The sequence below is a fragment of the Engystomops pustulosus genome, chromosome 1 (genome assembly GCF_040894005.1).
Source record: "Engystomops pustulosus chromosome 1, aEngPut4.maternal, whole genome shotgun sequence".
In the NCBI taxonomy this organism is placed as follows: Eukaryota; Metazoa; Chordata; class Amphibia; order Anura; family Leptodactylidae; genus Engystomops; species Engystomops pustulosus.
In genome coordinates this window covers 59,276,698-59,302,014 of record NC_092411.1, presented here as the reverse complement: position 1 = coordinate 59,302,014, position 25,317 = coordinate 59,276,698, and the positions used below count along the sequence as shown (strand labels likewise).

Below are 25,317 nucleotides of genomic sequence, written 5' to 3'. Positions count from 1 at the left end.
AGAATCACCAATTGTACTCTGACACAGAAGAAACCTGTAACTGCTGGCTACCTCTCCCCAAGTAGTGCAGCAACAGGGTAACTAACTTCCCATTGCTCATCTGTTTGTTTTTACCATCACCTGTATCTTGTGACTGTTTTTATAAATATTGCTGTATATAGTGCTGTGTCTAGTGGCACTTATAGCAATTAAATATCTAAATTTATCCTGGGTTGTTCAATTAACTCAAATCCACAATTCTGCATCTTGGTTATATACATGCTACCAGGCTGGTTTCTGTCCCCATTACAGACCTGGGTTACACCTAGCAAAAGCTAGTGGCAGGCTAGCAGCTGAATTGCCTCTGTTTTACGGAGACTTGTGAAAAGGGACTTGTGGGGGCTGCATGGGTAACACTTGCACATCCTGTGCGACCTTGAATTTATCTGTCCAGGGGGAGTCTGTGAAATCAATTGTTAACGGACCTTGTGTACCCGTTATGGGTTGCACAACATGACAATAACAAATTCACAAAAAGAAAAAAATATTATTTTTTTTTTTTTAAAAAAGGAACAGCACGTTAAAAAAACTACCTTTATTTTTTATTTCTTCAGTTACATACTTTTTAAACAGGGATGTATTTCATTATTTTAACATTCAGGCAATGTTGACTTCATTAGTATAGACAGGGAAAAAGCATATAAATGCAAAACATCGTTGGCTTAACCTGAACATACCTGCATTACCTATTATTGACCAGTTTTGTGCTGCCAAAGAGAGATTACCCTTTTCATGGCAGTAAATGGAGCACTTAAATATTGCTAAAAAGCAAAATGTCTACGTACTGGTCATTGCAGCAAATAAAGGGTTTTGTATTTAAATATCTGAAGTCCACAATTGGATTAATATACACATTTCCTTGTTATGTGTGATGAGCTCAGATCATATAAACACTGTACAGGCCAAATAGCTTCTTCTCTCCACACAAAAAAGATCTACCAAAAAAACAACAAAAAAAACTGATGTATTATAAGAAACACAAGTTGCTGCATGTATTTACAATATGGTGCAACAAAATTTGGTCAAATACTGTAGAGACAGAAGTGATTTCACATTAGAATGGCCACGACTCTCATCTTTCATAACGAAAAAAATATATATGTATTTATATATTTATATATATATCATTCTTGAGATTAAGACAATAACACAAACAAGGCAGACTGAGAATTGCAGTATGGATATTGTAGTTGATAGAGGGTTGAATTTATGTATTTGACCAATGTAAAAAAAAAAAAAGTTTACAGCGACAGTGAAAACAAACAACCATCAGATCAGTAATTTTTCAGCGTTTTATGTGAGCGCATAAACCATCCAAAATAAGCACTGCACTCTTGGTTGTTAACCAAAAATAAATTACAAATTACAATTAAAATCCCTGTAAATGCAATAATGAACTCAAAAGATGTGCATTTATTTATCTGCAATACACATATGTTTAATGTTACCACAAACCAGACTTAAAAAAATAAATAAATTAGCCAAAGGGCGTGCACGGAAAGACCAGGAGAAAAAGAAATTACAAAAATCGATCGAGGGGACTTTAAAGAGAAAAACATTTTTCTTCTTTTTACATAAATTAACCAGAGTTTGGTCAAAATATTTGTTCTAGCCACTTCCCTTCAAAAAAAAAAAAATCTCATGAAAAAGTCGGCCAATTTACCAGCCTAGAAAAAAAATAATCATCAGGGCTTCAACACTCAGAAGCTACAAAGTTTGACGTCAGAATGTTACTGCTGGACTTTGTAACAAATTCGAGAGTAAAGTATGACACCTAAAGAAAGAGAAAAAGAAAAAAAAAAAAAAAAAAAGGAAAAAAACAGCCCTTCCCCATTACGCAGACACTCCTTCCATGACAGAGGAAAACAATGGAGAATGAAGTGTCCAGCTAATTGCTTTCCACATGCTCTACAACAACTGCAAAGTTGGGTCATGTTGAGAAAAACTCTGAAAGCACCAACTAACTGTAGGCATATGGAAGGCAGTGAAGCACCCACCAGTGTAGCTGCTCCGTGCTAGAGTACAATGGTTTACACTCCAACCACATGACGTATCCAGGGATTTCTACTAACGGAGTAATAAAGCAGTAACAAAGTGCTCTCCGGCTAGACTATGCATAATTCAGTAAATCCTAACCTCCTCTCCATGTAGTGTTTATTTCTTACATCAGTTCAATAGTTTCTTGACAATGAAGGTATAATTTGTCTTGACATTACCAAGAAGCACACCTTTTCTTAACATACATTAAGGACCACAGCCCTCGTTGCTTCTACTTCTCTCCATCACTGGAAGAGGTACAAGATAAAAACAATTTGTAATTTTCGTAGGAGTCTGTATCCGACTGCTTTGAACGTTGCTCTAATCCCCAATCCCATCCAGACAGGTTCGTCCTCCGTACCTCGGGCCAGTGGCTGGACCATTCACATGGTGGAGAGATAGGTAATGCCAATTATTGATGAATGCAGTACCATTTCAGTAATACTGTAAATCTTTGCCAATATCAAACTGCAAATCTCCAAGGGTAAGACTTTTAGTGTGTTATATTAAAGCTTTAGCAAACAATCCATAGCCACTATTTGCATGTAAAATGGCTTCTTGCCGAGTTATCCAACTATTAACAGCTCGCAGTTCCCGAGGGTGGTGTAACTACATTTGGCTGAAGTCTGTACCACTTCATTGGTCCATTGAAATAATGCTAACATGACAAAACTTTAAAGCTTCTAAAAAGGTGGACATAAGAAAATGTAAGACAATCGAACAGAAGCATGGGAACGTGATATTTCGTAAGGGGAGAGACATATGTAGAAGGAAAAACAACATGTGGTCGTTGTGGAGATGACTTTTGTAATCACAGGACAGCAGATGAACAAGTGAGTAATTCCCCATGGTCTGCCCTTCTCCAGAGTCATTTGTGACGTTGAATAGTTTTCCTTTTCCTCCTCTTGAAAAAGCAACAGCACCTACAAGACATAAAGAGAATGATTACTAAGCACAATCCAAGGGCAGCACCTTATAATGGGTTTCTATGAAGTGGCCTGTGCATGCACCACAAACATGTAATCCAGTAAAAACCAATAGAGTGACTGCAAACCAATGTGCTCAGGAAGTAGAACTTGTGTGGACTACAAGAACCGGTCACCGTGCCTGGGTCATGTTCTTCACCAAAAACTTTTTTTCTAAGCAGGAATGGATGTGGTTTCTTAGTTTTCATTTACAAAGTTTTTAGGTGTTTATTTATGCATTTCATAATTTTAAGAGAAACCGCTTGGGCCAAAATCTTCTCCCATCCACTTTGTGTGGACACAGCAAATATCAATTCTGCATATATTTCTTTTCACCTTTAGTCCCCAAAACTAAATTTTTGGTCTTTCAGACTCTTCCATTACAGAGGATTTAGGGGAAGGATGGATCAGGCATGTTAAATTTTCACCTCCTAACGTTCTGTTAACAAAGGCGATAAGCCATGGCCAGACCTCTGAATTATCCCCATCTATCTACCTTTACCTGCAAAGATAAGGGGGTATACGGAGGAATTGCTGTCAGCTGAACAAGTATTTGCCCAAAAGTTTTTAAAGAACATACTTTAAGATGTCAACATTTGGCATTTATAATGTTACATTCTGAGACCACTCCAAATTTTGAAAGAATTCAAAGGGTATCTTCTGGGACTCAGAGTCAAAAAATAAAGAAGGAAAACCAAACAAATGTCCAAAACAAAGCATCTAGAAGCTGGTGAAATTGGGGTATTTTTGTTGACCAGCTATAAGAAGACCAAAGGGTATGGTTACATACATCTTTCCACTACTACAGATGACTTACAATGTACCTTTGGATAATCTAATTTATGGTGTCCCTCATGGCTACCATATTGTGTGGAGCCACTTGTCTATTGTAAACACTACATATGATACAGGCAGGGTTAAATGATCAGCACATAGCTGTACTAGGTCATGTTTTCTGAAAAAAATAGTTACAGGAGTAAAATCTTATCATTAGATTCTGCTCTTATAACAGATGGAACAGTTCTAGGCATCAAAAAACGAAACTCCATTACTGTTTATGACATGGCGGACATACACGTTATATACAGTGGGTGTAAAGACCGCTTTGTAGTCCAGTCGCAGGCAGTATATTATACACCCAGTAATCTCTACTTCTTATTTGGTCTAAAACCTGAATAAAACACAAATGCGAGGATGACCGCAATAGAGAGTGCTGAATGCTATGGTGAGGTGCCCATCCCTAGAAGGTCTCAACTTTAAAGAAAATAAATCTACATCTTGTATATGTGACTTCAGGTAGAATTTGGTTTTCATTATTATTCTGGTGGGAAACAATTCTGTTGTCAGAGAGCAACAGATGCTAGAAGCATTGCAGAACAGATGCACATAGAAACCAGCCCCAGCCGGTCTCTTCTGACCTAAATATGGCAACGGCAAGACCAGCATGAATCGAGGTCAATGAAAATGCAGCGCTCACAATCCGATCGCATTCACGTATTCTTAAAAAGTCCTAAGCGACACCTGTAACATGTGGGTTTTACTTGATATGGGAGCAGTATCATTGCCTTCATTACATTAGGAAGACTTGATCATCTCTGCCTGAGGAGCACAGGTACTTGCTACATACTGATGACAATAGTTGAGAGCATTGCTTTTGATTAGAACAAGTGGGTGCAGGGACACGAGGCAAAGCCAATGTTGCTTTGATCTGCGACACAAGTTTACTAAAATGCTTTACACATTAAGGGTTCAGAAAGTTAATGGTAACTTAGTAAAGTATATTACTACTAAATATTTAGGGCATTAAATATTTGTGTTTTTCAAAAAGGTAACTTGGCGATTTAATTTCATGTAATTTAGTTTTCATTGCATATAATAAGGCATATAAATAATCCCCCAATGGGTTTTGAAGAAAGATTTGGCTTTGTTTCTATTTGTGTAAATTCTCCTTCTCACACTCCGTGCAGGCTGCTTCTCCCTGATAAGATTTCAGCTTAAGGGTGGATTCACACTGGTGTTTTCCACATCAGTGATTTTTCACTGAAGCCATTTTGGCCTATGGACACAACGATTGGTTTTCGCTTTATGGCTTCAGTGATTTTTCACTGGTGACTTACTGAACCAATACTTTTTCACAATTCAGTTTTTTCCACTGATCCAATGTCAATGAACAAAAATGTTAAAAATGCGAGTGTGAATATATCCTAATAGCGTGGATAAGAGATACACTAGACTTCTTCTCTGACAGATTTCTCTGTGCAAGGGAAAACAAACTTACAGCGAGTGTGAGAGAAGAGGCATCTACATGGAAGAAACTAAACACATGTTTTAATGAAAACCTATGAGGAAATATTCTTTGCCACACAACATATGCAATACAACAGGTAGTAGGTGGCTCAGGCTAAATGCATAAACAGCATAATTAGTAAATACTACTCGATTGGATGGCTTGAAATCTGGGATAACTACAAGGCAAATAGACATTGGGAAGACTGCTACAAGCACTTATTTGCGCCACAATTCACATTTAGTTTGATCATACATAATAAATGGGAGGTGTGGCTACAAGACATTTCCCTATAATCTCCTATATCAGCAAACAAAACGTTTACACAGGAAAAATCCATCCTGTTTTACGATTTCCATTAACATTAGATGATGGGACGTTTCTGGTAGAATCTGGTACAACTACAACCAGATCTGGGTAAAATGGATATGAAACAAAAGCAGAAAGCCATTCTGCACTATTAATTAAAAAACAAAAGTATTCTTTAGTTGTGAAAAATGATAAATTCCGATCCAGGAAAGCGGCCATTTTGAACTACAAATTAACCTGGGTGGCAGATTAAAAAAGCAACATAGATGGAGTTGTGGTGTAACATGACGTGTAACAGGCAATTGTGCACAAAACTCTACTCCACTGACACAAACACAAACTGTGGCAGGCAAAACAGCTCCTGACATATAGGACAGAAAGGAATTAATACTATTAATATTAATATGAGATGTTACGGCAATAATGGTATACGGTACACCAACGTCTCACAATGGAGTTGTGACTATGTTATTTTAATGGAGCCTGTTCTGCCTGCCTCTGCATATGGACAACTCACCACATGTTCAACACTTTCTGGCAGCTATGCAAGGGGAGAACACAAGGGAAAAAAGGAGAAAAATCAGACACAGAGCCACATAGAACCTCAAATTTAACAATTATCTGCTATTTTTAACATGTGTTATTTGTAACATATACTTACTCCGCTATCCTGGCAGGATATGCCCTAAGAACTCACTTAAACCAGATCCCAATGTATTTTTGGAGTTATTCGAAACAAATGTCATCATAAAGAGCTCATCATTGAATCTGAGAATATGTTGGTATCAAAGTCTCTACCCTTAGCAACAAGTAACAAGTCCCCAAAATGCAAACATTTATCAGTTTTATTGATCAGGAATTACATTTCCTTCCAACGAACAATCATGTTGGCCAACCATTCGTTGGAATCATCATGGCTTTGTTTACAATTTTGATCCAATAATAGCGCGTCATATGAATGATCTTTCCAAGAAATATCACAGGTTCTTAAAGGGGTTGTACCATGTTTAAAAGCAAACATATCTCACTCCTGCAACATGTGAGTGTCAGAAATTGCCAGGGACAATGCCCAGCAACTCCAGCACTCACATTCATTGCCTAAATGAGAGTCAGAGACACTCCACCTATCAGTAAGAATGGGGACCCCCTTCTCCATATTGCAGTGGGTCCCAGCAGTTAGACCCTCACAGATCAGTGGAAAACTTGCAAACTTGGTGCAACCACTATACGTTTGCTCTGTGCCACTTAAAGTTTACAATCAATTTAAAAGACTAACCGCCAATTTGGACTAAGGGTACCGCGTGCTATGTAAGATTTGAATTGACTTTGGTTTCAATTTAACAAAAAACGATAATGATTACAATGATCATGTGAGGCGGAGGTCACATCAATAAAACGAATGGAAGTTTCATCAGTCTTCAACCAACTCAATATAAAGAAGGTTCATTCCCGTCATGTATCAGTCGCTTTGAAAGGAACTAGCATCATTTTTTCCATAACAAACAACTAAAACAACTATGTCATCTATTTGGTATCAGTAAATAGTTTCCAATGCTCAGCTCAACAAGGGAACAATGGGAACCCTTGGCGGGTAAATAAACTTGGCCTCAGGTATAGCGATAGCCAGGCTGATAGACGTAGAAGTATGCTGGTAACACTGAGCAGCTCATGACTTGTTATCGGTAGATCTGCAATTGTAAGCTATGGGAAATGTAAACCTAAGCTGCTGTTGAGATGAACAAAAAAAAAAACTAAACTAAAAAAAACCTAAAAAAAACCCCAAAACTATACTAGTATTCAAAAGGATGAAATAAATGCATATATAGCCGAAATAAAAGAAATGGTAAACTGATCCAAGAAAGTTATCCCACATCATACACAATTGTAAAATTAATCTATGGAATTGTAAATGCATATCACAAGGAATTAGCAATTTCATCGCTGGACTCCTGTCCAATTTTAACGTCAAACAAGTGTTTAGTCTTAAAGGACATCTACCACCAGGATGGAAGATTGCTAGGGGAATGGGGGAGTGGGGGTAGAAGGCTGAGGGGAGACCTCATAACAATGGACAAATACCTGAAGGAGGATCTCTCCTGTGACCAGGACAAGGGGGTATCCTCTATTTGGCATTATGTTTGGTATTCCAGGATTTGTATGTACACGTCCGTGAACTGGGAATTGGACGTGGATTTTGGTGGTTATGCAAATAATAGGCTGTGCGGGGAACTACACTATAACTCCACCGGAATCAGAGAAAGCGCATCATGTTTTACACCGACGGACAAAACAAAAACAAAAAAAACTATTGCTTTATTTGTGGAATTATGGCATGCAAAAAAATGTAAAATTTCATCTATCATACTCAAAAAACAAAAAAAAAATTCTATAAATAATATTCAAGGGGTGGAGAAAATGACACACTGTCACAGATAATAATAAAAAGGACTTATTACAGCTCAGAGAGCGCACCATACATATATGATATATTATATGGTGCAGGTTAGCTCAGTGGCCAAAGTGCAAAGTAGTGTCCCGAATGAATGTAAAATATTCTATTTAGTCTCACCCTCTACGGTTCTTCTGACGAGACCTATTATCAGGGGCGAAATGCGTAGAGGTGGAGAGAGGAGAAGATAGGACATAATTTGAATGTAGCACATTAGGACTTTTATAAGAGCAGGGAGATAGAGTAACCTCCGTAGTTGTTTAACTTGCTATAATCTAAGCTCACAAGATAACTGGAGTATCTCTATACGCTGTAAATATACCAGCACTTTGGCCACTGAGCTAACCTGCACCATATAATATATGTATGGTGCGCTCTCTGAGCTACAATAAGTCCTTTTTATTATTATCTGTGACAGTGTGTCACGATCTCCTAACCTCTGCACACACTGATTCACACATTGGAGTGTTCTTAAGTGTTATCATTTAAAGTTATATTTTATAATTTCTCCCCAATTATACCTGTTATCCCTTTCTTAATCCTTTTGCATCTTTGGGGTATTATATCAAATCTCGTTCCTCAGTGACTTTATAAATAATATTCAAGCAGAATCGCCGCATTTAAGTCAGTTTTCTGAACTTCCAACCAGGTTTGATATGATAAACTGCTCAAACCTGGTGAATACTCAGTCCAGTGACGGAGTGCGCATGCGGATTTACTAAGAAGCTGGAGTACAGCTGTGTAGGGACAGTAGAGACAGACTGGTGTTTATAATGCCAGTCTTTATACATTCCTAGATAATGTGAACAGCAAAAAGGGAACCATAAAGTTAAAAAATAAAAAATGAAAAGGAGAAAAAGAGCAAGTTTCTGTTGGCACTTGGTACTCTGGCTAAGAACGTAAGGGTGTGTTTAGATTGGTTTAAAGTTGTGGACAGCAGATCAAGAAGTGGGACATGTGCCAAAAATAAAAATCTGCCTTGTTCCATACAATATGATTAAAGCTTCTAAAAAATAGCTCAACAATATTGAGGCCCCCAAAAACTAATATTAATATTTGTTATAGGGGAAGCTAAAGTTCAACTTCTCTAGAAATCTGTCCTACACTCTCCGCTTATATAACATAATAATTAAACCAGCCTAATTCTGCTCATTGCTGCACTTATCACAGCAAAAAAGTAAATTCACTCTTCCCCACACACAATAATGAAGTTAAAAACAACGCACAAAATTTTCTGTTCTATTATATCCAAAAGGAAAGTAACCAATTGGAAAATGCAGAGTGGAGGAGGAGAACTAGCACAGCACAGGACATACTTTGTTTCGTCTAAGACTTCGACTTCAGCTGGGGCCGTGATGGGTGCATTCGAGTGTCCAGCGGTTGGGTCGTCTGTGTTCAGCTCACCATTTGTTGAACTTACAACCTATAAAAAGTCCAAAGACATCAAGTTAGTTCTGAATGCATCACAAGTATAACCCTCAGGGATTCTAAGCTTGTAAGAAATGTATTATTTGCAAGCATTAAAACACATGGTCATCCTAACTTTTCAAAGGAGGTTTACAAAGTTTTACAAACACACCACTTGTAAAACGAAACACAATCTGATTAAAAAAAACCAAACACAAAAACACTGGAACAAGGTGACACCGTGATCAATTTGTTTATACTAGTGCCAGCCCTAACTATTTTATCATTTGTTTTTTTGTTAATAGCTAAAGCAGTCCCAATAAAACTACAATCCATGGGTAGCAGGGAAAAAAATTCACAAAAAATCTGTAAATTGTACCCATGAAAAGGTGCTCCGGAGCAGAGATATCAACGAGATCCCATGTCACCCATGTCATGCCATACCAGATATTGCTGCAAGAAACTTACGAATAAATTGGCGACTATATGTTACTAGTGTGTGACTGTGTTAAGACTGTTTTGTCAAAGGACGTTGTATAACATAGCATGTTGTACCACATAAATGCGGTGGGCCCGTGGTGGCCGCTTGTCTGCCTATGGAAGGAGGAGGGGTAAAAAGCACTCAGCCCTCCTCATCCCGGCCTTTTGCTAACACTGACCCCAATCCAGGCGAGCACACAGTCATCTAAATGAGCCCTTACAGCCAAGAAGCCGGCTCACTCACAGGCTGTGGAAACCACAGCTCTAAGTAGAAGTCCATAGAAAATCTCCTGGGCAAGTGAAACAATTCTTGTTTGATAACAGAATTGGCAAAATCTAGAGTTATTAATAAAAAAATTAAAATATTGGGAAATAGATATTCACAGAGAATACATGCAACGTCTTTGACATGTCAGGAGGTCGGGAGATTGGATCGGTCCTCCAATATCGGATATAATTCTAGCTGCTCCAGTAGATAAAGGATTGGTTGTAAACAATAGATTAGGTCATAAAAAGGATAACAGTTGGTAATATACAATTATTGGAAAAGAAAGGTCCGGAAGTAAAGCTAAGCAATGCAGCCACTTGCAATACAATATCAGTGCTGTCAATCACTATACAGGCAGTCCCCGGGTTACATACAAGATAGGGTCTGTAGGATTGTTCTTAAGTTGAGTTTGTATGTAAGTCGGAACTGTATATTTTATCATTGTAATCCCAGCCAGAACTTTTTTGGTCTCTGTGACAATTGGATTTTAAAACTGTTGGGTTGTCATAAGAATCAAGATAAACACTAAATCCTCATTACAGACACATTTGATAACTGTTACAGCTGATCATTGTAGCCTGGGACTAAAGTACAATAAATTACCAATATCCAGAGGTCCGTTTGTAACTATGGGTCATATGTAAGTTGAGTGTTAAGTAGGGGACCGCCTGTATTTCTGAATTTACAAGATTTCTAACACTTAACGGGACGTCTAAAATGTTAACTGCAGTTATTGGCGCCATTTTACTATGCTTCTGTAGGAGCTGTTATTTAATAAGGCAAATAGACTAAAATGAAATGAAGAATACTCAGTAATTGCCAAGTGGTCAGCTTGTAATGCACTAAACATATAAATAGGAGAGAATATATAAGAGGAGAAGGTACAGGCTGTTGGTTTTCATTAACTTATATTTTGGAGACTTCTTTGTAACATTTCTATTTGTAGTGAAAAAAATCTCATAAAACATTTTAAGACTTTTGTGCAGAATATCCTGCATAATAAATGTCAGATGGTAGCAATGGACTTTAGTAAAAGCTTCCCACCAGGAGGCAATAACTGGCAGCACAGCTTTGTATGATGCCACGCTCTGTGCGGCCCCTGGATATGGCTGTAGGCAGCGGGGACGGACTGTGTGCAGCCACAATGGGTCAACCACGTTAAGTACTAACAGGTTGGGACATCCTAAACTGCTTTTGTAGCCACTCTATGCTTGGGCTAATTGACTAAAGTACTAAAAAAGGGCATAAATCCCCTCTCCAAGAGATGTCCCTAGTATTAAGTCAGTGTCTATGGAGAAACAGCTCACACATTACTTTTTTTTTTCAATATACAAATCTCTTTATTTGCATATTGTTAGCGAGTGTCACATGGCCGAGATTATTCAGTGACTTCATGGATGCATTACACAGGATTGACTGGTCCATGGACCCTACCGTTCTATAGTGCAAAACATGGGTTTCCAACTGGTATGATACATTTATATGAGCAGAATTTTTTTTAATATACATTTAATTACAATTCAATATTTCAGAAAATCCGGATTTCCAATTATACAAACAAACATAATATAAAAAGGGGGGATTCTGAAGAAAACAATGACTTTACTATTCAACACTTATTACAGAGGACCCGTTACTGGTCAGTACAAAAAGCTGATACTAAGTTTTTTTCCAATGTGTTCCAGATCGATTTGGGTTTCAAATTTTTCTTAATCCGATTACCTCTTCAATAAAGTGTGCCTTAATGCTTTATAGATCATACACCTTATTTAACAGTGTGATGTACTTCTTTCTTATGCAGTGTACAGAGCACGGTGCAGCACCTTTGTTACGATGCTGCCAGGGCTGGCTATGGATAGGATTACCAAAATCCTTAATTGTGGTCCTATCATACAACACTGCCTGTAACAATGTACTACAAGAATTAAGGGAGTGTTGTACTTAACCCCTGTCCGAATTGCTGTTGCTCACCGACTTTGGGGTAGGGGGTGGGGTGGGGTAGTTGCGTTTTAACCTTAGGTGTAGTACAATCCAAAATCAGGCAAAGAGGGAGAGAAAAATAACAGGAAAGCTGTCCCCCAAAAGTCTTGTTATCAATACCACTGAAGTAAATAAAACTTAAAATGAACACTATTGCTGGATAGTTGATTTAACTGAAATAAAACATGTAAAAATATATGCAAGGCTTTATTCACACGACCGTTTGGGGAGGTATATACGCTGTATATACGTCCCCCATAGACGGCAATGAGCGGTACCGTTCCGTAGCCGAGAGAAAGATAGTACGTGCGCCATATATCGCATATATCGCTATGGAGCTGGGCGGGTGTGAGCAGCGCTCATCCCCTCCCGGGCGCCACCGTGCTATGGTACGGCCGGCACAGTGTCGTGTGAGTGTAGACTAACTAAGTGAATACAGAAAACTGTAATTTATATTATCAGAGGATCCACTTATTTCACTCTCCTAAAAGCTTCCTCCATTAAAACTCATTAAGTTTCACTCTAAAATAACCTGCCTTCTGCCTTCCTAACAAGACAGGCAGGTGGCCATAAAGGGGAACCAGAAGAGGGAAGGGGAAGAGAGAGCTACAACAGCTAAAAAAATAAATACATATTAAACAGCTATGGAGTCTGGAGCCCCTCAGGTTGATTTGCATAATTTTTAAAGCTTTAAAAAAAAAAAAACTAACCAAAAAAAAAAAACTAAAACAAAAAAAAAAACAAGGGCATAAGCAGCTAAAAGAAGAGCAGATCCTGCCAGAGAGGGCACACACCACGTCAGTGTGCTTGGTTTACAATCCATTGATCTGACAGTAGCTTTCCTTTAATAATACCTGTCACAGAATGCCCAAAAATATTGTTATTCATTATGAACACACACTGCACCTTTGAAAATTTCTTTGAAGGTTTAGCTACACTTTTATTCTCTCAAGTCCGTTTATGGTACCAAACTCTAAGCATGCACCAAAGGCGGATGACCAAGCATGCCCTCATGTATATGTAAAATATGATGATTATTACATAACTGAAGGAAAATAGAAAACAACTGTTTGCACATGAAAACTAAAATCTGATTGATCACTTTTTCTGCAGCGATTTTAATAATTAAGAATAATTGACATTTCTCCTTTTAATAATAGTTCTCTATACTTCATGCGGGATCCACATATTACTGTACATGACATAGAGAACCACTGTATAACTTCACTGCAAATCAGAACTACAACCCATGAGCAAGAGAAGAGATCGGCACAGCAATATAAGTTATCCTGTACTGAGAGAAGCCCAAAAGCTTGGTTACCAAAACTGGCAGCCCCCATCAATGGGAGCGGTAATGAGCACCACTCCATTGACATCTGTGATGGCAATGGAGAAGTTTAGCGCTTGTAAGTCTGTGGAAGTGAATGGAGCATTGCTTATGCACGTGTACAACAGTTCCATTCCTACAGGAGACTTGGCCATTTTTTTCATTAAAAAAAAGTTAGGGGGGGGGGGGGGCAAAAGTTGGATCAGACAGGCCTTAGTGCAGTTTTTGGGAGAAGCACAGCCAAGTACGCTGTCAACGCATAAAGACCACCTCCCCCATCCACATCTCCCGTTGAAATACTTAATGTATCATTTAGTTCACATCACATTATAGAATTCTGGTTATTTCACCTTAACAAAAAAAAGCGAAATATGTTAAATTATGACATTTATTTCAAGCCTTTGAAGGGTGCAAAGTTTAGTGTAACCACACAAACAGCAAGGCATTCAGGAACACACTAAGAGGCATGACATTGGCTAGAAACAAAAAGCATGCTATGGGAATCTGGGGTGGGTGGCACGCAGGGGTTACTGGGGCGCGCAAAAAATCAGTCATGCAAAGAAGCAGAAAATACCTGTACCGAGCCACCATGTCTGTCAGCTGCTAGGTGAGCTCTTACGTGATGGGGGTTGGCCTGCTGGGAGTCCCAAGCTGCCCTGTGGTCTGCCGACTGCTCATTATATAATGCATAAAACATGCATGGAAGAGGAGGGAGAAAAACCCAAAACATATTAAACACCTCATGCGTCATGACAAATAAAGAGAGCAAGCAAATTATAGCAGAATATGTAGAGTTACAACTACAGCGCACACTACACTTAAAAGCAGATATGGCATGCAAACCAGATACGCAGAAAAGAACAGGATTAGTAGTGACCTTACCGTGCCATAGGCGCCCTGCAGAGCACATGCCCCAAGTACACTATGACACAACCTATACACCAAGTATATATGCACACACAGAATATATTTATACCAAACTCCAGGAAACCGAGTGCCGGACTTTTCATAAATAAAATGATATTTGATTGGGGCGAAAATACCAATGAGTTATGTGCTGCATCTAATACCTAACATTTCATAGCGTACATGTTCCTATTCATAATGGAAATGACCCCATTCACTTTAGCAGCAAAAATAGTATAATTTTACTAGTCACCCAAATACTGCATTCATACTGCAAAATTAATTTTATAGCAGATGAGCCGATAATCCCCAAATAGTCCAAATAAGGGTTATTTCCATATTTGTAATGTACCAAATATACCAAAAGTGAAAGATACGGACAGGAGAATCCACTCTGGACCAGAAAGGACTATATGTTCTTTATTATTCTAATACCACTTGGAGCCAAAAATTAAAATATTTTTTTTAATCAGGGGCAATCCCTTTCATTGCAGAACCCTAAATACAAGTCTTTCCGCTACTGCGACTCTAATTATTTAAAGAGAATGTGTAACTAACAAATCGCTCCACTGCTGACAATGGATGATGGCACAGCTAATTTACACCCCCTATCAACACAGAGCATGCCTAACAAACACCCCATAGTCACAACGGCAGAGCTTCTAACTACTGCTGCCTATGGCGCTGCTGTAAAGTAACACACATTCTGGTTTTAATGGGTCAAAGAAAATTGGTGTTACATAGCGGGGTTTTTTTTTTTTAGTAATTTAAGGAGATTACATAAAGTACCTATTTACAACCCTTTATAACCAATTCTCACTTATGCTTAATGCAATCGTACAAGTATAGAAAAAGGAAGACATTTAGTACATTAAAAAATCAGTGTCAACTTAAGTTTCCTCCCCGGCTTTCCCTAAAACCAGTGTAATAAATTCGGGGCACCTACTCATAGATCCTGACACAGTGACTGTAGTAATCTTCATATATTTGTTATCCATGGCCTGAAGGGCTCATTTCAATACAATGTGGGGTCAATAAAATAAGGTTTTTACACTAAATTCCTTTTTGCATTTCAAACATTTGTCAAAACGTATAACAGTGACCTATGCAAAATCCATCTGATAGAGACACTCCTTAGAGGGTATTTGAAAAAAATGGCTGAAAGTCTCTACACACCTGCAATGTGGCCTTAATTGGCTAAGTTTCAGTAAGGAGAACTTTTACTTCCTGACCCTAAATTTGACAAAAATTTTACACATGCAAAGTCATCCTATATATTGGAATATCACTACAATACACATGTAAACCTACAAAGACAACCACAGCTTTAAGGTTCTCTTTAAAGGGGTTTAATTCTCAAATTTCAATCCCTAGTGATGTTAAAACTGTAAAGATTATTTTTAACCCCTTACTTTACAATTTTACTCATTTTTATTGCTGTTTTAGCTCCTATCACTCACTGATCTTCAGTGTAAGATTCCAGAGTGTGGGCGGGGACTCTCCAAGCAGACACTAGTTCTGTGAGCTGACAATGTGGTTAGATTATCAGGGTACAGGGTTTATACACACTTTCAATTAGCTACTGAACATTGTACTAGTCTGACACACAAAGTGAAATGAGACAGATCAGAGATGATGAGATCCTTGAGATGCCTATTAGGCAAGATGACAGTCGGCTCTCCTATATCTTTGCTATTCCACAACACACTGCAACATCTGCTGTGCCTTCCTCCCCCTCCCCAGATAAAGAACTCATGTGTCTCTAGCTTTACACTCCTCACGCTGCTGCCAGCAGGAAGTCAGTGCCTGCGTATCACAGCAGGAAGTCAGTGCCTGCGTATCACAGCAGGAAGTCAGTGCCTGCGTATCACAGCAGGAAGTCAGTGCCTGCGTATCACAGCAGGAAGTCAGTGCCTGCGTATCACAGCAGGAAGTCAGTGCCTGCGTATCACAGCAGGAAGTCAGTGCCTGCGTATCACAGCAGGAAGTCAGTGCTATGTCCTGAAATGGGAAGGGCTAGAGTGCAGGAAGTAGAGAGAGTCAAATATTCCTCAGTTTCACAGCCCTCAGGCAGAAAACCAAGATGGCTTTCCTGACCCAAAGTCAGAAGTTACAGTGTTGTGTCCAGGGGCAAATAAAATTGTGTACATCAGGACTGATTGGACTTGTTCTTTAATTCATCATATTAACAAAAATACAGCATTTCACAGATATGTGTTATTTAGTTAGCCTAAATACATTTAAGAAACTTGTCTTCCTGTGAATAGTCCTTTAAAAATAGTCAGATTTACTACAGCGAATTTGAAGCCAACATCCGAGACCTATACAGGACTGAAGTTTTCAAAACGTATTCAGGTAGTAGCAACAATAGACAAAGTAACACTTTATGAAGGCTTGTGTTTGACTTAACACACCATCATTGAGTTCCAAAACCCAATACTACCATGTGCCAGGCATACCAAGTATCATCTATAGCAGCAATGGCGAACCCTTTAGAGACTGAGTGCCCAAATAGCAACCCAAAGCCTACTTATTTATTGCAAGGTGACAACACAGCAATTCAAGAAGCAATCTTCTTACTCCTTGCTGTACCACCGCTTTCAACCCTCCCGAATATAAAAAATATCGTTGACAGATGGATTGGAAATTCAGATGCCATTGGAGCTTCACTTGAAAGCCCCCTGAACATGAAGATTCAGGGGTCTGAGAGAGGGAGCTGTAATGCTATACTGACCACAAACCTTCTAATTCTTCCTCAGTCTCAGGTAGACCAAGGGGCTTCACTTTAAAATAATGCTGAGCGTGGCACATCTTGTGACTGCAGGAGGATCCCTAATGTTTTGGGACAATAGCGTGAGTGCCCACTGAGAAGGCTCTGAGTGCCACCTCTGGCACCCAGGCTAAAGGTTCACCATCACTGACCTATAGGAACACCCGGACAGACCATTCATAGAACTCAATATCATTCTACTTTCCAGTGTCAGCACTGCCCACACTGCTCCAAGTGTAATGTACTAAAAGGTGACAAATGTTATCACCCATGACAGGCCAAGAATTCCAGATTAAAGATTTCTGCACATGTGATAGCAACTGTGTAGTTTATTTCATGAACTACTTGTGTGGCCTATTATAGGCAGCCAAAATAACTAGACAGTCTCTGACAAAATAGGGCTACAAGTTGTCAATCCATAAAAAATATTTATTACTGTCGGTATCATACCACTTTAATGTAGCCGGACAAAACGTATCACAACAGAAAATCCAAGTATTGGAGCACAACCCTGACCAGTGGGTGTCAGTAGGAGCTAAAAACTGTAAAATAGAGAGGTGTATGCTGACTATGAGCATCACTTATTATTAGGCAGTTCTTGGGACAGTTCTATCTCTGCCTTTGGAGCCCCACTGCCTGTCACATTTATTAAAGAGGCTTTGGCCCTTCAATAAAGCTGTCAGCAGTGACTGCAACTTAAACAAATATTTAAAAAAAAAAAAAATCTCAACACACCAGACAGGGAATGACTATGCAATAAAAAAAAAAGTCACTAGCACTAGTTCTATGTTTAAACCACTATTTTGGTGTGTAAAAAGACCAATGTGATTTTTTTAGCACTAAAAAGGGGCTAAATCAGAATGCGATTTTTTTTTTATTACAGCATTTAAGTTAAGAAAATCCTATAACGTCATCAGTTTCTTTTAAAAAGTAATTTAGTTTTAGTTTGTATCCATCTCCTATTAATTCACAGAACTGCTGAGCTTCACTACTCCTACTACCAGCCGCTGGGAATTCTTCAGCTATACTAGATCTTCATTCTTAATCTCCGTGTTTTGTTTCGTCACAACATGTCTATTAACAATTTTCTTTTTTTCTTGTGTTTTATTGTAATGTTTGACAAAGACTGGTTTCAGTTAAAACGATAAACCACATCTATACACCTAATATTCAGCTCAAAATAAAAGTAAACCAGCTTCCAATGTAGCGTGTTAGGGGCGGTGTAAAATACTTGTACCAATAGGCCTATTACCACACCTTTTGTTATGATACATTAGCAATTATATGTTCACCAAAAAGAATGAAAACTGAAGCACAGGACTGACCAGAAAGCCCTTTCCAACATTTACCTGGTTTTTGGCTTGCTGCATCTTGTCTCTGTGTTGATGTGCTTCTCTGTTTGATGAAAGAGCTGGATCGGCATGAATAGAACCAACTGGTGTAGGCTAAAATTAACAAAGTGTACAAAGCCAAGAGTAAGAGAATTATTCTGATAATAATATGTGAAGATCTGCCATACACAGGACAATTTTGCACATTAAATACTTAATATGAAATGCATATAGGTCTATATCACTTTTTTGTTTCTGCATTAAAAGACTCAAAAACAACTATAATGATAAGATAAATTCTATGTGATCATCTTCTCTCTGTATAAACAAAGGAAATTTAGGGGCATCAATTCAGAGTTCTTCAAATGAATTTAAATTGACTCAAGTTCTACCTTTTTTATAATTAACAGTTACAACAATTGAAAAGTTTGTTACAAATAGCGTTTGTACATAAGGAAGAGACTTGCACTGCAATTGTGAGCGCCATAATCTTATTACATCACCATTTTTCCAATATTCAGGTTTCCAATATAGGTCTGTAAATCCATCGTGTTGTCAACCCATAACTACTAAACCTCATTAGACATACAGGTAGGTACAAGTAAGGTCAGGATTATACTAGACACTAAATATCCAGATGCCCTCTAATAGGCTGACAAGTCAGAAATAGGTGCAGAACTACTTACCAGTTGCTTCCCAATCCAGTCATACTCATAGTCAAACATATATCCCTTTCGATCAAACAAGTCTGTAAATAATTTCCGTAAGTAGTCATAGTCCGGTTTCTCGAAAAAATCTAGCCGTCTTACGTAGCGCAAGTATGTGGCCATCTCTTCTGCAAATAAGAGGGTAAAACACTGAATAAAAATTTTTGCAAAAAAAAAATTATTTAAAAATAAATGTATCTAGAAATTTTAGAAATACCCACTACAATTTAGTATTACTTGTGGGGCTGACAGACTCCCTTTAAATGTATAATTTATTTGGCTTCGGACAGCTGGGACCCTCAAGGTGCTGTCACATGGGGCGTTCTTGGACCTTTTTAAATAGACTGAATACACATGCCATGTGTTTAGCTGGTTACAATCCCATCACTGGTGCCTACAATTCTTCATTTCTAGATAAACAGATTCAAACCAGGCAGACGCATTGTAAACATACAAAACGCAGGCGACTTCAGTCTGTTTGAAAACAGTCCAAGAACGCACTGTGTGACAGCACCCTCACAATGAGGTCTGTGCTTGGCAATCTTCAGCCGCTCTCTGAATTGAATGATGTGGCGATACATGCGCGGCCTGACAATTCACCCATTAGTGAGAACGGGTTCCCCAATTGCTGGGGTCCCAGCTGTTGGACCCTATCCGATTAGGAAGTTATTCCCCACCCTGTGGGATAAGGATAACTACCGAAGTTGGGACAACCCCTTGAACCCTTCTGCAGGGCATGGAAAAAGCCCACTAATGCCACCACAGGTATAGCTTTAGAGCAAAGCCTAAGTAACACAATTCAGACCAATCGTTGAGAATATATGAAACGGAAGGAAGAAACATAGTCAAATGGCAATGCATTAGCAAATTTACTGCAATTTTAAAGACAATAAAAGCAGAGTGTAAAATGTGCTCATTGCAGATAGCGGTACATTTGATAAAATCTTCTGTCTTCTCTGAGAAGCCCCAATTTACATACTGATGAATATAAGGCATCTTAATAATAAGAGAAGCCACATTGTTCATTCATCAGCCTGCTCTGCGTAGAAAGATGATGCCACTTGTCTACAATAGGCTCTAGTGAGTTACCTGGGAAATTCTCGCACAGGACTTCAATAGGAGTCGCTCGCTTTGTATCTCCAATTTTTTGATACCTTTCTTTTAATGTGTCCGCCTAAAATTAAGAAAAGACAATGCTGAATGTATTCATTGAACTAGAAATAAACATAGTATGTCCTGACCTTATTATAATACCTCAGGTATCAGTGATGTAGTTCCATCTGTACTCACAGTAATATTAACACAATGCCAGGGGAACTCTAGAGTTTCCCTGCACCAAGATGAAATCAGTATTGTTGGCCCCTTGTATGAGCCGATTGCCCGAGCTGCTAACTTTGGAGCAAGTTCAATTGCTGCCCAAGCCAGAAACACGGCTTCTTCGGTGCTTGAGTGGACACATGCTTAAGTGCCGAGTGGAAATACTAAACATAATACCATTGCAGACCTGATCCTTTGTAGAAGGTGACCAAGTCTGAAGACATGCGCAAATCATCCAAACAACGGAATACTAAGTCTGAAGTCATGTGCAGCGAGCCTGGATGGACCGGGAGCTCGCAGTCCAGAGGACTCAGTGGACATGCGCAAAATACCTCGAGCGGCGAGAGGATAAGTATCGGGACCTGCGCGCTACATTGATGATCACCTTATATACTAAGTTAACCCACATGTGCAGGGGAAAGGTTTCAATTAGACAAAAGGTCCTCTGAACTGACCCATACTGGCCAACAATATGTTGTCATCTCTACAAACAGTTCTGATTTGTCTAGTAACAAATCATTCACTACCCAGGTCCACTTGAGCGTTACCAACCCAGGAGATCGCTTATGTTTGGTCAATTTATGGAACTGGGAGGACCAAGTTAGTCTTTAAAAGCCCAAACAATTCACGCCGCCATTACCTATAGCCCATTACCGCTGAGGAAGCCAGGGAACTGACGAAACATGTTGGGGGGATAATAGTTTTGGTTTTTTAGGAACAGTGTGTGGAGTAACTAGGTTACTACCAGCTATGAATAGGAAACTCTGAGGTGCAGACAGAGTTAGCGGCTACAAAGGCATTAAATAGCCTGAAATAAGGAATATGTGTTATTATAGTGAGCTGGCCTAGTGATCGATAGCGTGTGAACTATTTGCAGAGTCCCAGGCTAAGTTGACAATAACACTGACACCTAGTGTCAATAAACAGATACTTTAGCTACATTGTATATAATAATAAATAAACTCTGCAACCGAGCTCAACAAGAACAGACTACGACACAAATAAAAAGCACGAGCTATCACTTTATTAAAGGACAACAACCCCCACACTGCCATTGAGTGTTTATTTGCTTGGAAAAATCTTTTACTCAAAATTAATAAAAGTTATATTATATGTGGCACTTGGATATGGGGAAAAAACTTTTTTGCCTTGGGCATTACCCTTCATAGACACACAACTATTTAAAAAAAAAAATACTAAACTCTGCAGAAAGATTTTATACATGCAAACAAAAGAACTTTATGCCCCAGATCACTGTGACTTACCTTAAGTCCCTGCCATGGTAGGCTTCCCCGTAGAAAATACATAAACATGTGTCCTAATGCTTCCAAGTCATCTCTTCTACTTTGCTCTGAAAATTAAAAAAAAAAACCCATTACTTAGATGTATACAGTTATGTTGTGATGTCAATTTTTCTAATTAGAATATTAGGTGCAGCAGCAGGCACGGCCCCACCCATGGAGCACCAAGGGGCTCATTTTCATAAAAGATCTAGTATCTTTTAGGAAAATGAGCCCCTTGGTGCTCCATGGGTTCTCTAAAATGACAGGTCACTGTCGCTGTAAAGTGTCCTACATACCCCAGCATTAAAGGGTTGTCCTGTCACAAATCTTGTGAGAATATGGGATAACTTGCTCATCTGTGAAGATCCCAGTGGTGGGGTCCACAGATAATGCAAATGGGGTATGTTGCACCCAAAACGAACAGAGCAGGTGGGCATAAACGCGTCTGCTGCTCACTGAGATAGGAGAGTATTTCTCTACTACTTCCATCAGTGCCTTAGACAGTGGCAGCATGCATGTCGCACATACTGCCCCATCCATATGGGGTAAAAAGGACTTTTATTCTGGTGATACATTCAACAAGTAAGGATACAGGACTACTGTAAGCTTTAAGGGAAAATGTAATGAAGATTGTAAAAGAGGACAAATTGACACTGGACTTTAATACTTTACCTCCCATTATGGACCGGTGGAGACTAAACAATAATGTCATCATTATTACTAGTTGATATACCCCTTTAATGAAAGCGTAAAGTGACAAGGACACAATTTACATGGAGTGCCAACTTGCTGACAGAGTTGTGACTTCCACCACAGAAGCTGCGGCCCCAAGGACGGCTCCACATACCCCCCCACACAACAATTCTCTAGACGTCTCCTGCTGATAGGACTGGCACGGCCGCTCGGCATTCTTTCGTGGGTGACAATACAATAGTATTTCTGTGCAAGGGGCACAGAAATTTCAAGAATTGACGCTTCTAAACAGGCGGTGAGAAATGCCTGGGGCTATTTTTACCACAACGCTCCTCGCCATCGACTGACACATGAGAAGCTGTTTTCATGAGGACTCAGTCACCTGAAAAAATGTCCTACATTACAGATAAACCACTGCAATTCCCCAAAACGACTCATAAAACCTTTCATTCCTTAGACAGCAGGTGGCAGCAATAAGCTACTTAAAAGGGAGAAATATTCTCTGAAACCAGGAAGGTCTCGCTTCTCTTTTCTCCCCATTCCTATAAGTTTACACTCTCTGTAACTGGGGAGTATAAGGACTGCGCCGCACAGAGGATGCAGATGAGGATATCAATCCCGTCCCTTAATGAATCTCAAAATCCTGAACAGATGTAATCATAGAAACAGGAAGGAAGATGGATGGACCAGACCGATCAATTCCATCTTTCCTGCTCTCATCCCGTAGATCTACTTAAGCTGTACAGCTTTATTTTTATGTCAGGCCATCCGATTCTTGAATTCAATTTCGTTATTGACTTCAAGTCTCAGGAACTAGGATCACTGCCAATGGAAGGAGATGCCACAGCCTTATAGACCAGGCCCTGACTCCATTAGGGAGACCGGTGCCCACATAAATAACAGCTTTTAATACACCCATGTTATAATGTGTCCATATGACCAACATTTGCATCATCGTTTCATCAGTGATGCTCATCAGGAAGATAATGGGAGGTTATGGCCAATATAAAAATCTAAAAGTTATTGGTTTGTCAGACAAACTTTTTAGGATGACTTGTAGATGGGACCAATTTACCAAGTAAATATCTAGTTTGGATTAAAAAAACAAAACAAAATGTAATTAATTATTTTCCTTTACATCAGCACAAATTCCAAGTAGCAATGATAAACCACACCTAGGATATGAATAATATTGGGTTTTAGGATCCATTTAAAGGGGTTGTCCGACTGTGATAAAATAAAAGAAGGCTGTACTTACCTCCTCTGGTGCTCCCAGTGTCCCACACCGCTGACCCTTGGTGCTGTGTACCTGTTTGTTTTCTGGGGCACAACACCTCCCCACCCCCAGCGCTCTATCAGGCGCTGGAAAAAGGAGGTGTTGTGCCCCTGTAAACAAATGGGCATGAGACACCAGAGGAGGCAACAGTCCCACCTCTACAATTTTTATTAAAGACGGACAACCCCTTTAACCCATCATCTAATCTCCAGCAAATTTTGTGAGAAGTTAAAAAGATTTAAAAAAAAAAAAAAAAGAAAGAAATTGTTGTCTGCGGGTGGATATCCAGCACCTCTCAGCAAAGAGAAGGACTAGATTGAACTTCCTGCCACTAAAGTGTAAATTTAAACCTTAGTTCATATTTCCCCCAATGTGGTCCATCAGGTTTTTCTGGTATTATTGACAGCTATAATTCATAGTCTAGCCAGTCAGTCTTGCTTTTAAAAATAACATAACCATGTACCGCTTCAAAAGAGGATTTGTCAGCAGTTTTAAGCTTGAAGAGCTTTCCTCTCTGCACAGAGATTCTCCAAAGCCCCTCCTATCTGTTGGTTGCTTGGATACTACAGAAGCCACTCAGCAGATGGAAGGGGTTTGTGTAGCAGCCGTAAGCACAGCAGAAAGCTCTTCAGGCTGAGAGACTGCTCAAAGATACCCTAATGCGTTCTGCAAGTTCAAGGCTATCAAAAATGGTCTGTATAGCCATATCTTTAGAGTAGATTTCTTCATTCTGGTGGCATTGAAGTCTGCATTCATTGAAAGCAAACAGAGATCTGAGAGAATGAAACATGGAAGTATGCTGGAAAGCCAGAGGAATTTATTGAGGCCGAGGCTCTTATTAATCACACATCTCACATATGAATAGGACTGTTGGGATTCTCCCCTTTAAAAACACATTCTTAGCCTCACCCTTGTGTTGTTCCCTTGCTGTGGGGTGTCCCTACAGTTTGGCAGGCCAACATTGATTGGACAATGCAAGTACGGCCAAATGGTAATGCCCAATAGTCCATAGGATTACATTTTTGGAAGGAACATTCATTGAATACAAGGAAACACAAGGAAAGAATGTAAGATCAGAAGCTCTAGACTGGGCATTTTATGCAGAATACAATTATTTACTAGAACAGACGTGTCAAGAGAGGTGACAGTGCTGGCGGCATAACCGAATGAAACATGTGCCAAGATGCAGTGCGGGACACAGATGGCTGAACCTAATGTAAAGTGTCAACTTTATGCATAGAGGAGGTCAATGTTCTTGTCCTTTAGTAGACATATTCATTTCCAGGACAGCCATCAAGTCATCAGTAAGATGTGTATTGCTGCACTTCCAAGCCATTGACTGCTCGCATCTTCCAGATGCCATGACCTGTGAGGTTATTGCAAGGACATATTCCCCATCTTCTTAAGGAAAATTCCACTACCCTCTGCTGGCATGTCCCATCTTTCTCCCGGTTACGAAACGGTGCTGCACTGTACCGCTCCCGTA

The 25,317-nt window shown here is 39.3% G+C and overlaps 1 protein-coding gene across 6 annotated transcripts in view; it reads right to left on the bottom strand.

The window, feature by feature from the left end:
- Positions 1–559: 559 nt before the first annotated feature.
- The window catches only part of CSNK1G3 (casein kinase 1 gamma 3), a 79,797-nt gene continuing 55,039 nt past the window's right edge, over positions 560–25,317 (bottom strand). For 3 of the 6 annotated variants that reach the window (XM_072141390.1, XM_072141346.1, XM_072141354.1), the window contains exons 7-14: positions 21,845–21,930; positions 20,352–20,436; positions 19,242–19,390; positions 18,574–18,669; positions 14,123–14,218; positions 9,403–9,509; positions 6,155–6,178; positions 560–2,999 (exon numbers count right to left, since the gene is read on the bottom strand). In XM_072141390.1, coding sequence (XP_071997491.1) covers positions 2,945–2,999; positions 6,155–6,178; positions 9,403–9,509; positions 14,123–14,218; positions 18,574–18,669; positions 19,242–19,390; positions 20,352–20,436; positions 21,845–21,930 — 698 coding nt within the window. In that variant the 3' untranslated portion in view covers positions 560–2,944. The remainder of the gene's footprint in view (positions 3,000–6,154; positions 6,179–9,402; positions 9,510–14,122; positions 14,219–18,573; positions 18,670–19,241; positions 19,391–20,351; positions 20,437–21,844; positions 21,931–25,317) is intronic. The other 3 variants (XM_072141364.1, XM_072141372.1, XM_072141381.1) reach the window with 3 other exon arrangements.